The following is a 13,237-nucleotide window of genomic DNA, read 5'->3' on the forward strand; positions in this document are numbered from 1 at the left end:
GTTTTTGAAGAATAATCCACAGATCTCTAACTCGCCGCCCGATGTGTTTCTCTTTGCCTAACAGGCACTCTGTTGCTACTGTTCAGCATGTCTGAGCTGCAAATCACGAGAGCAGGTTTGTTTACAACGGGACAGATAAAGTAAACGATGGCTCCTCTTTTGAGTAGCAAGCAGCCTTCGTGACACGAAAGTGGCCCGACAAGACAAAAGAGGTGTGATGAACCTTCCCTCTCTTCAACTGTTGTTTGCTCTTTATGATATCAAAAGTCATTCCCTCTTCAAACCTCATTGTTAATATCACATGCTACTTTTACGGTCTCTATGTCCACCTTGTAACATGAGACTTGACACAACGCTCTCACCTCAAGGTTCATTTAGTAGCTGACGTCAGGAAACAGCTCTAACTTGCCTCCTCCTGATGTCCCCGCAGGTTAATAACAGACGCCATAATGACATTCACAGATGTCTGTTATTATTAATACATGTTATTTTCAGTGTTCTGTATGTGTGTCAGAATTCAATTCCTCCTCTTCCCAAGTGGCTCTCGTGTATTTCTGTCTTGTTTGCAATTTCCCAGCGGAACCTCGAACAACATTTCAATCTGCCAACAGGCAGCCTGGGAGATAACAAGAATTGCCCAAAAAAGTAGATTAACTGGTGGCTGAATAATAAATAAATAAATAATCTCTTGCTTGTGCTTGTCAAATTGTTGCCATAGCCTATCATTTCCGTATCAGCATGGAATATGTTGGGAAAAATCACGTGGGAAAAAAAATGCATGGTTGGTGTTGTGTGCATCTATGAGCCACGTTAAGCAGTTTCATTAGACCCGTCTCACGGTCTGCACTCAGAGGCCTTACAGTGGCCTGTCTCAAGAGACAGAGAGAGAGAGAGACAAGGGGGAGAGACGGTGGGAGGGAGAAAAACGGAGAGGAGGTATTACAAAAATAAAATCAGGAGAAAGTAATTGAAAGACGGGTTTAAGAGTAATTCAATTCATTGATTTGACAAAGTGAAAGTATGTGTATGTATTTGGCAGTTAGACCCTTCTGTGACGCCATCATCTTATTTTTTATGCATTGTGTGAACACCTGCATTCTCTGTGAACATTGCCAACATAAACTGCTCATTTAGTACACAACGGAAATTATTAACAGCCTCCTCTCCAGTGACTTCACCAGCCCATTTCATTTTCTCTCAAAAACATTATCTCTACAGATTGCAGCATCCTCAGCAGGGTTCACCAGTACAGTAGGAGGATGTTGGAAGGCGCCAATTGAGACTTTGCTTTGCCTTTTGAAACTAATTAGCAAGCTAACTACATTAGAAAGTGCTCATGAGGTCACTGGTGTAGGATGCAGCAAAATACACACAGGTGTCTCAGATTTCACAGAACGGTGCAGAGGAGGGAAACATTTTTCATTTTGAGAAATGATCCCTGAAAATTAAGTTTAGGGACCCAGATGAAAAAGTAGTCCACAAAGTGTTTTTACATTTACCAAGTGCACTGTTGTTTGGTGTGGGTTTTTTTCCCTCACCCTTTTCTTATATCAAATCTGACTGTATAACAACAATTCACGGAGCCACTGAGTTACTAGATAGTTTACACAACAGTCTCCTTTGTCTACATGACACAAAGCCATCACTGACAGCAGATGAAGCCAACAACGTCTCATGACAAAGACTGATCAATGAAGTGCTGCAGAGTTTATAGATACTGCGTGAGTTATCTATGATAACGTGTTCTCAGTTAAGGCTACATAATAATGGCTTACTGTAGACAAATAAACACATACATCTCTATACAGCATCTTGATAGAAAAGTATTTGCACACATCAGTGACCCGGACTACTGTGTGTTGGCTTGCAACCAAGTTGGCGAGGAAAGCGACTCTTAAGGTGAGTCCATCTCATTTGTTTGTTGACTTGACAACAAAACAGGTACATTATGTTTCATCAAGTGATGAGCTAACTCAATGTACATTATGCTGCAGCATGTGTGCAATGCTGTTTGGCACCCATAATACTCTATAATGTTGTTGTGGGCGTGCATAATGTGTCAGATATGCACAAGGCTGTACGGCGTTAGTATATGTTTGAATGTTGATCAAAAAAATGAAGACGTGCAGCTTGTTGGTGCCGTCCCTTTTTCTACTTGTTCATACGTATTTATATCTTCTTTCATTTGCATTTGTATGAGAAATGTGCCATACAAATAAACTTGAATTAGATTAGTTTTGTGCCTTGCAGTGTGATTCATGCATGTCAATGACCATCTGCCACCCAAGGGCCCTGACTCTGAAACCACAGTTAAATGATAATTGCGTGTTCATCTGACATCCAACAAAGCAATAAGAGAGGAGATGCTGCTTTATTTAATGACAGTGACGTACTCATTGTTTCTGCTTCTGTTAAAGTTGGCATGACTAAATTACATTACTGTATGCAGCCTGCCAAGCTAATCTCACAGCACAATGAAATGCCTCCCACGGCTGGAGTGAGCATGTGGGCAGCCGGAACAAAGGAAATAGAGAGGTGCTTGCTGTTGTACACACACACAGTGGAACATACATGGATGGACATGTGTGATCCTGCATACATCTGCCCATTCAGGTCGCACACACACCTGGATACACACATACAAATACAGACAAGACGCAACATACAAACTCTTCCTTCATAAAGCTTCTCAGCCACCAATGACAGTACACATCCTCTCGTTCACATCTTGACTTATTGAAAATGGTGCAAAATGAACATGTGTCCATCTGTAACAAAAGCATTCACTTCCATCACTTAAACGAACAGCTGAAGCCGGCAATGTCCGAAAAGGGCTCATGACACTGAGTAATAAGTACAGATATGCGCCAGAAAAAGTGGACACCCTTTGTCTGAAAAGGAACAGCAGCAAAGAAAAGAAAAGATGGTTAGTTAGTATCAATGTCACGTGGCATCATAATTTTCATCATAATTTTTTCCTATAACTTTTCTGCCTTGTGTGCCCGCTGGTATGGGTCGTAGCCCCGCAGTGAAATTTTGGTGAGAACTGACAGGGATGTTAAAAAGCTGCAGAAATGAGGCAGAAATAGCCACAATCAGCCAGCGTGGCGGATGTGATGAAGTTTGCATGCAGCTGAGCAACGGAAAAGGAAAGACAGAGGAGCAGGAGACAAATAAACAGCTGGCATCAAACGCCCACCAGGTCACCACAACAAACACACAGACAGACGGAGAAAACACACACACACACACACATACTGTATAAACACACATAAACAATGAATTAAGGATAAACCTTTGACATCTGATCCATCTCTTTCTGTCTGGCTTCAGGGCTAACTGACATCACTAATAATCTCTGGTTCCCGTACCCTGCTCCATACATACAATGTGTCAGTTCACAGAAGAAGAAGATGAACCTGCCGTTCATTTGTAGATATATTTAGACACAACCGTTGTTCTGCTTGAGGATGTAATGTATTACGGTGTACTACAGACCTTTTTGTTATAGCCAATGAACATGCAATTGTAGAGAGAGGAGGAGGAAGAAGAAAAGGAAAGAAAGAAAGGAAAATGGGAGTGGAGTATTGCTGCAATAATACCAAGATAATAACCTGATCTGCGTGTCAGCGGAAAGTGAAAGGATAAGTACAGGTAGATAATGATCCTGCTGAGACTGCTGTCCAATTTGTGGTGCACTTCAAAAAAAGATTTTTTAAAAAGGAAAACGCTCTGAATGTGATCCATAACCTTACCCTACCCTCCAACACACACACACACACACACACACACACACACACACACACACACACACACACACACAGTTTAATGAGACCGGATGATGACGGTGACAAACAACAAATTACATTCTGTGATTAGCTACACTGCTTTCACGGTGCATCTGAGGACTGAAAGGCTGTCGTAGTGTGTAGTCGTTTAAAGAAAATCAAAAGGGGAGAGGAAGTAAACATTTCTGTGTGTGTGTGTGTGTGTGTGTGTGTGTGTGTGTGTGTGTGTCAGAAAGGTTGAAAGATGGAGAGGGAGAGTAGGGATGAGCAAGATATCTTAACTTCAGTTTTTATGAAATGATTACTTGTGCCTGTTTTAAAAGTAGTGTACCAATACTTTTAAAACAGACACAAAAGTAGTGTTCCAATCCAGATATCATAAATATAGATTAGACAACATCAGTTGCTTCCATTTGATTGCCCCATGGGATTATATGAGGAAATGACTCAGGAGATGAGTCATGAGATAATAAAGGAGTAGGCTAGACATCCAGATAGATGAGCTTAAGGACTGTCAATCATACTGAGACTAGTGGCAATTACACCAGTTTATAAGACCTCAATCTGCAGCTCAAGAAAATATTTAATTTGTATAAATTAGCTTTTGTCACTCTCCCCTCTTACATTATGTATGGATTTTTCTAAAGACATTTTTCTTTATATATACAAAAATGACTCTTATTTATTCTGCTTGTAACTTGTGGGCTGTATTTCTTAAAAAAAGATGTCTCCCAAGGATATTGTCAGTTTCACAGCTTCTGAAGTTCAATTTGCAATCTAACAGAAACAGATACAAAACATATTCAGGCTTCGACAATATCCTCTTTTACCAATCAAGATCAGCTCCCAGGTTACAGCAGTGTTGGCTGCGGCCAATTTGTATGACAAACGACCCGTCATTTAAACCCATTAATCCCTTCCTTAATGTGGCTGGCAGGTGTGCTGTCAACAGGAAATCTGCAGAGACACGATTTCTGCTGCTCCTCATTATATTCGCACCTCGTCCCCAAGGGTGTTAATGGAAGTGGAAATATGTACTTTAAGTTAATTGGCGCCACCTAAAGAGGACTTGATTCCAGAACATATTTTGGCTCCGCAGGTAGGTGCGTTGTGACAAAGGACCTCCAAAGAACTGCAGAAATATGATTTGTTGTATTCAACCATCTCATTAGCCAGCATTACCTGGCTATGGCTGTCAGCTGTCGCACACACACACACTCATAGGACATTCATAAGTTAGTATAGCCACAGGGCGAGTGTACAGCATGATTGTGTTTCCTCCATAACCAGGCAGTATGTGTGTATGTACTGTATGTCTGTCACTGTATAGCTACAAACAGCACGCAGGCAACACAAGTACATTTAAAAAAGTGTGGTGTTAAGAGAAACAACAAGCTGACCAATGACATAATAAAATAATTGAAAATGATATTATAGTAGTGTTTGCCAAAAAAATCCACTTTCTTGATTTATTCTAGAGCTTTTAGCCACATTTCATGAGCGTCATCAACCGAGTGCATTTGCTCAGATGTCATGGAGACGGTTCAGTTGTCATCAGGTATGAAACTTTGGTCATGTGATGAACTGATCTGAACTCCACCGGCTGACGAAGTCCACAAGATGTGGCTAAAAGCTCCAGAGGAAATCTGGAGCTTCTCTTGGGAGTGATGTTTTTCTCTAAGTACTATTACAGAAGTCAAGAATGACCTGGTCTTCAACCTCAATGAATGGGTCATTTCAAACATAAAACATATTCAGAAGAAATAATAATAATAATAATAATAACAAGTGTGTCCAGTGATGATTCCAAATAGATAGTAATCAATTTATTCATCCATAAAATCAAGGAAAGTACACTGCTCCCATCCTAATCCACCAAGACTGACTACAGAACATAAAATATAAATAATCCTGAAATAAAAATGCTAATGTCTGCATGCTAACATGCCCACAATGACAATGCTAACATGTTGATGTTAAGCAGGTATGTTGACCTTTTTCACCATCTTAGTTAGTATGCTTAGTGTGTTAGTATGCTAACGTTTGCTAATTAGCACTAAACACAACGTACAGCTGAGACTTATGGGAATGTCATTTTTTTCAGTTTTGCAGGCGTTTGATTATAAACTTCAGTATTGGGCAGTATTGGAAAGTTTGCCCTGATGAATGTGCTCGATGAAAAGTTAAGGGATTACCAAAGGGATTAAAATTCACCCTGAGGGGGACATGGATGAGTGTAACATATTTCATGACAATCCATCCTATAGTTGTTGAGACATGTCACTCAAAACCACAAATATTAACCACATAGATGAAAAGTCAGTAGATGTCATTAGGATTCAAAGTCTGGGATCCATGGATGTCTGTCAAAATGTTTTGCAAAATGTCTTTAGTACCAGTTTGTTTGTAGGGTTCATTTAAGAAACATGTTAACCGCTTCAAATGAATAGCTTTCCTAATTTTGTGGACAGCCATGTCGCTAGCGTGGCTAAAACAACATGAAAGTATATTCCACCATAAAAGCTGTTTAACAAAAAGAGGATGAAAGCCAATCAAAAAGTACGACAAACAACTAGAATTAAATTTAAATTTACGCCTAATTTATGCCTTTACATCCTCCTTACACATTTGTGGTTGTGTTGTCGTATCCCCTGAGAGATAAGACAGAGAGGATGCTGATTAGCGAGTCAGGTGGTCTTAAGTTTGCTGCAGCATTCAATAAATTAATCCATACTGTCCACATGAAGCGGACTTCCTTCATCCTCCATAATCCTGCAGGATTTTAGGGTTTGGTCAAACAAAAAAAGCAATTGGAAGACGTTACTTTGGGTTTTAGGAAATTGCAATTGGCATTTTAAACTATTGCCTGACATTTTATACACCAACTGATTCATGGAGAAAACGATTGGGAGATTAATTGGTAATGAAAATAATCGTTATTTAATTATATCTTACTGAAACTTTTATCTTGCTGTCAATTGTAACAATTACGTTCGCGACAGAAGCACGTAATGAAGCAAACAAGACACATTAGTTTTATTTATATTCTCTTTAATATATCTTAAAAAATGGATATACAATCTGAGAAAGAAAAGGTTGAGGATTTGAAGAAGAACGAGTTGTTAATCTTCTCTCCAGGCCCAAAGATGGAGTTAGCTCAAGCACAGACGTTTCCCAATAACATCCTGGGGGGAAAAAACAAAAACACTGCCAACTGCCAAACTAAAGGACATATGACAAGGTGTCCAATAGGAAGCTAGAGTCAAAGTATTAGTAAGGCTAAGATTAAGTACAGAGTATTGGGCTACCATAACCTGGAGTCAGCTACTACCATGACAATTAGCTGTCACAGGATGGCTTGATATTAATAGGCAGTTACATTAGCCTTCAAGGTTTCAGTGGAACAAAACCATGCTGGAAAACGCCATGGAACACCCACATTCACATTTGCTTTCAATGGACCGGGTAATTGTCATATTCTCAGGTCCTTTATTTTGGCTGAAGCCAGTGTCGTCTGCTGTTCTGCTGTCTTTCACTAGGAAAACAATCATGATTTGAGCTGTTGAACCCTGGGCCAGAATAACAAAAAGAAAAGAGGGGCAAGAGGGAACCAGAGCATGCTAACAGGTCACATCATTTCAACACATCATACTGTAAGTGCCCACACACATGCGCTCCCACACACGCACACTCAACAAGCACAAAGTTTCACTCTTCAACAACTACATTTCTGACATCCTTAGTAAAATGCACCACTGGCTGATCACATAGACTTTGCCTCATGCAGAGGGGTGAACACAAAAAGCTGAATGGAGTGAGGACAGTCTTCAGAGACACGACTCAAACTGGAGGCACAGCGCTAGCCAGGGCAGGGCAGGGCACACACACACACACACACGCACACACGCACACGCACACACACACACACACACACACACACACACACACACACACACACACACACACACACTGGCTAACTGAGGGACAGATTCGCTTTCTCTCTCTCTCTCTAACACACACACTCACAAAATGAACATGAACTCAGAAGTTCACTAAGAAGCTAACTAGCTAACGAGTGCGCTAATGAGCACTGTAGCGAGCAAGCTAATCCACTGGCAAGCGTGTGACTTCGCTAGCTACCTAGCTAGTTAGCTTGCAAACTGCCTTTATGAACCTCTGCTATTGATTTCTCCAAACACATCCACACAGTGAAGACATACAGTCCACACACACACACACACACACACACACGAAGAGAAAGAGAGAATGGACTGCTGTCCTTCTAGAAAGACACACTCTGCATGTTCGCTTGGGAAATCTCCCACAGCAACCAGAATGAGAGCGGACGTGTCTTTTATTCCGTACTGTGGCACAGTGACAATGAAATGAAACGATGACTGTGAGTTTAAAGTGCTGACTTTCAGTTTTAAGGGTGCTTTCAGGTGTTCACATCCATGTTGGCCTTTTACACCTACTCCCCATATCGTCCCCTTTTAGTTGACATGGCAAACTTCTGAGAAAACTGTTGCTTATTAGCAGCTACGGAGCAACATTATCATTCATTTAGAGTCGGGTTTCTGTCCACCTGATAAATGTCCAATATTCACTCTCTTTTAGCTCTGTTATTGGTGTTTACCACCTCCTGAGGGAAATATCTATTTTATTCATTTAGTGGCTAAATGCTATTTAGTTTATGTTCATGTGTTCAATAACATTTCGTAAATTAAAACTGGGGCAATATGTAGAAAAGGAGCTACAATTCTTACACTGTTTATGTATTATGGATGTAAATTGAAATCCAAATCATTTTTTAAACTTGTAGTCATTGTTTCACTTGTGCTGAAGTACAGAAAATGTGTCACTGTCATGGTATGTTCTGATTGCACTGTAAGTATGAGTAAACCTCTCCATCCTCAATGGAAAAAGGTACATGTGGCTGTGTGTGTGTGTGTGTGTGTGTGTGTGAGTGAAACCGAGAAATGGACGAAGGACAAGAAAAGGACAGTGAGGATAGCTTGCAGGGGCACAGGAGGAGGTGAAGCTGAAAACAGTACAATACATTTGGCTGTGGTTTTAGTAGTCGTACTTTATGCCACTGGAGCTCAGAAGGTCTGTATGTGAGTTTGTGTGTGTGTGTGTGTGCACATGCAAGGAGAATGACAACAGAACGGGACAATGTGTTCATTCACATGCTGTCTAGTGGGGCTGTAGGCTTTCCAACTTGAGCCTATGTGTGAGTGATAGACAAGTGTACAGAAACCAGTGTACGCAGGATGTCACATTGTGTGTGTGTGTATGTGTGTGTGCGTCTGTGTACGTGTTGGTGAACTCACATGCATTTTCTCTTAAGCGACACAAACATGGCAGGCACTGGGAACAGAGAGCTGATAGTAACATATTCTTTCTCTTGATTCGTCAAATTTTAAAACAGCTAAATGTGACTTTCACTTTTTTGCGCTGGTGAATAATCACATCAAATCCCCTGCCGTTCGTCACCATGGCTCGTTTCTGACAGGCTCGGGGACACCTCAGCGGCGGCGTCATTCAGTGATCCCGCCACAACACTTAATCGATTAGGATAATTAAAGCATATTTTTCTTTTGTATGCAAGCCCTTCCTGAAACATTTTTTTCATTTCATTTTTTTTCTTTCGCTCCTGCAGTGTGGAGTTTATTGCAATCAGGTGAACAGCAGGGCACGGGCGGGGCGGTGGTGTCAAGAGGAGGGGAGTGGTAAAAGAGTCAGCTGTTGATTCACACACGGGGGGGGGTGGGGGTGGGGGGGTTGGCCAACATAAGCAGAGGCAAGGTAGAGCAGTTTGGTTGGTTGGTGCAGGCTGATGTAGGTAGCTGATGCGTCTATCATCTGGCGTAGTGCTTGATGTAATCTTGAACCTTATTCCGAAAATCCTCCTGGATTGGAGACAGGGGGAGGGCAAAGAGAGAGGGTTAGAGTCAGATATTGAACACTTGCAAGCAGTTGAAAGAGTGACAAACTAATATGATCCACCATGTTAAGGAAAGCATAAATACAAAGCACATCAACACAGATTCAACCAAACATACAGTATGTTTCACAGAATCTGTACTTCCCATAAGCTACTGCTGAACACATCTAGACCCTATAAGCCTAGATGTTAGATGTTGAAGCAGAATTTACGAGTTGAGTGATTTAACCACAAATGATGTGCTTGTTCTAGACATATCGCTAGACAAAAGTAGGAAGCTTTGCGCTCTTTGTAGCTGCTTTAAATTTATATTCTAAATGCCTGTGTGTTTTTGTATGTTTGATTATGTGTTTTTCTTTACATTCACAATTACATTTTGACCGTTCAGAGGATATCTCGTCTAGGGTACAAGAGTAGAACCACATTACATCTTATTCATGATGTCTGTCATTCGAGTCAACTTTCCCTCTGGTCATGTGTGCCCTCTCCTCCACTCTTCCCATGTTTGTCTCTCCTCTTGATCGTGCCCCTCCTGGTTGTGCTTGGCTTCTTTCCCTCCATCTAGTAACCTCCACTCTGTCGCACGCTTGACCCATCCCTCCCGATTACATCTCGCCCCATCGAGCTGTGTGACCTTTGCTCTCCTTCCTCTTCTGACAGCCCTCTTTCGTTTTGTTGGCTCTGCCATTTCAAGCCTTCCGTGTATTTTCTCTTCAACCACTTGGGTTGTTTTGGGGAAACTTGGTCGATTTATCTGGGTTTACTTGTGTCAACATCCTCATCATATTTCATTTTCAACACACACACACAACAACATGGCTTTTGATCAAAGACTGTAGATTGCTCTGAAAGGATCTCCTTTATTCTGTCTATACAAGAAAGTGCACGGCTTAGCAAAACTGCACTGTAGCTAGGCAGATTGTAAATTATAGAAACTGTTGTAATTGCTCGCACACTATCACAGCTTAGGGGACGTTCTTTACTGGGATTAATGATGATGCAGTCGCTACAGGGATTGGCAAATTGCTTTGGCAGCACCACAGTCACGTAAAAACAAATTGTATTAGCTGTGGCTCCCAAGCGATTCATATAGCTTCTGAATGTGGGGTGGCTCTAAACAGCAGTTGGAGCGCACTGTCCAATCAGATCAATCAAAGAGCAACACAAAGTCACTCCAGACAACATGTACTTATGGCTTCATCATGCATGTTAAATTGTTCCAATATCTCAACTTAGCATTCACTTCACTAGAATATTTAACCAGTTTATTTGTGGTTAAATGAATAGTGTGCTGCATGCACTCTAGAGGAATATCACACTTTCTGTGCTTTGCACTCTCCTTCCTCAGCCCACCTCCCCTCCTTGGCCCCCCTCTCCTGTCTTGTTTTCAACTCATTACCCCCATCACTCCTCCATCAGCGCAGGGGTCTGGGTCAATAAATGCCGTCATGCTCCCCGTGTCAAGCTGTCCAACATGAGACTTCACATACAAGTGTCCCCCACTGACAGCAGCGCACTGATTTACGCTGCAGCTCTGGTGGTCAGTTAGTCACGCATGCATCGCTGGGGCTTCTGTGTATGAGCGAGAGAGAGAGAGCCAGAGAGTGTGATGAAAACAAACACGAGTCAGGGGGAAGAGGGATGGAGAGAGAAGGGAAAAAGAGACATGGTGTGTGTGTGTGTGTGTGTGTGGAAACACAGATGACAGACAGCAATGCTGAGAAGCTGCCAGAGACAAAAACTTCAGCAGTGATGACAGCAGTGTGAGTATCTGTCCACAGAGGGATGATGGATTGGCTCTATTGCTGGGCCAATCTTAATGCCACAAGTGCAACGACCAGCAAGTGGTGGATTTTGGGTGCACGGACTGTGTGAGTACCTCGAAGCGCACATGGTATTTTAGTTTATTTAGGTGCAGCAGCAGTCTGTGTAAAAAGGCTTAACAAATCAATTTCCTCAGAAAATGGCCATTTACTGCTTTACATTCGACTATTGGTACCACTGGAAACTCAGATGTTCTCTTCATGTTAAAGCTTCTAATAATCTGGCTTGATGCAGTTTGAAAGGTCAGTGGTTCAAATAATTCAATAATCTTTTTAAACTTTGAGCTTGAGGCGTATAATCCAAGCAGTGAGCAATGTGCAAGGTAAAATTTGAATACTGTCAAACGTATTTCCTATTAGAACTCTCAAAGCAGCGATCAAATAACTTGAAATCAATTGCACCATAATAACACATGAGATACCTGAGCACCATCATGATGACTGGTCAATGCAATGTTCACTGCAGAGATCAATGTCCTAAGATGAGAAGGGATACAGACCGTTCTTATCCATATACACGGTATATATTCTGTATACCAGAAACTGCTTTTGTGATGATAGCGGGTAATTACTTTTTCCAACATCCTGTTGGGAAAAAAATATGAATCAATTATACAGAAACACGGTCCGCCTCAATGGAATACCACTTTTTGTCCATCTGTCTGTCTCAAGTTATGCTGGACACCACGTAAATATGGTATATTGGTCCGTGTGTCACAGCCCATCTTTTGTCTACCCAGCTGTCTCTTGCAAGCTTCTGTAAACATTTATGGAGGAAAAAACACAATAAACAAAAAACTTAAACAGACACACTTACACACAGTATGCCATTTAATGGAAATGAGGGAGCAGAAAATTTGCAGGGCGCACAGACACTAGAGATTGCCCCAATTAGACCACTTCACATCGACTTGAAGTGTAGATTACACACACTGACAGACAGAGAACACACTAAGTTTAGTTTCAAAACTGTATTTAAACTGGCGCCAATTAAGATGTCCAACACAGATTTGAATCTTGGGCCAAATGCATGTCTTGATGGGTGAAAGAAAAAAGCAAAATGTCTTAGGTATCACAGATAGATTTGAAGGATGAGTGTAACAACCCTATTAATGCCATTTCACACAAATTTACAAGGTAAACTTGCATAAATTTACCATGTACTTACTTTGCCCCTCCCTTTCTCTCTTACAGCAGAAAATTGGCTGAGACTGCAAATTACTTTGGCGCTCATTAGTTTGAAGACTAAGTAAACTCTGCAGTTGATTAAAAACTTTGTTATGCTACAGCTTACTTTTTTTTTGGCTCTATTTCACCAGCGGAAGGCAATTAACTCTCCTCTCCTCCAGCGATCTGTACAGGTACTCAAAATATGTACCACCATCAGAGGGAAGGGGATGCTAATTAAACCCTGTGGGTACAAACAGTTACTTTATCTGCTAAAAGTTGAAAAATAAGCGATGGAAAGCCCCAGGATGCATTAGGTAAACAGACTGCGAAGGGAAACATGAAGGAGAGAGGTGTGAACAGGGAAAGGAAGAAATGGAATAGAGAAGAGAGAGATGACAAGGGATGCGGAGGTGTGGAGGCCATGAGAACACTCAACTGTCCCGGGTGTTTTCACACTCGGGCTGACTGAGAAATCTTTTGAGAATTCTGTGAGTTTAGTAAAAATGTCG

General features: G+C 41.4%; 1 protein-coding gene across 1 annotated transcript in view; it reads right to left on the minus strand.

Annotated features, from left to right (window-relative positions):
* Positions 1-9,575: 9,575 nt before the first annotated feature.
* ube2f (ubiquitin-conjugating enzyme E2F (putative)) overlaps positions 9,576-13,237 on the minus strand; it is a 37,572-nt gene continuing 33,910 nt past the window's right edge. The window contains exon 10 of the mRNA XM_070915164.1: positions 9,576-9,700. Within this exon, the coding sequence (XP_070771265.1) occupies positions 9,650-9,700 (51 nt within the window). The 3' untranslated portion in view covers positions 9,576-9,649. The remainder of the gene's footprint in view (positions 9,701-13,237) is intronic.

The sequence above is a fragment of the Enoplosus armatus genome, chromosome 11, assembly GCF_043641665.1.
Source record: "Enoplosus armatus isolate fEnoArm2 chromosome 11, fEnoArm2.hap1, whole genome shotgun sequence".
NCBI classification, from domain to species: Eukaryota; Metazoa; Chordata; class Actinopteri; order Centrarchiformes; family Enoplosidae; genus Enoplosus; species Enoplosus armatus.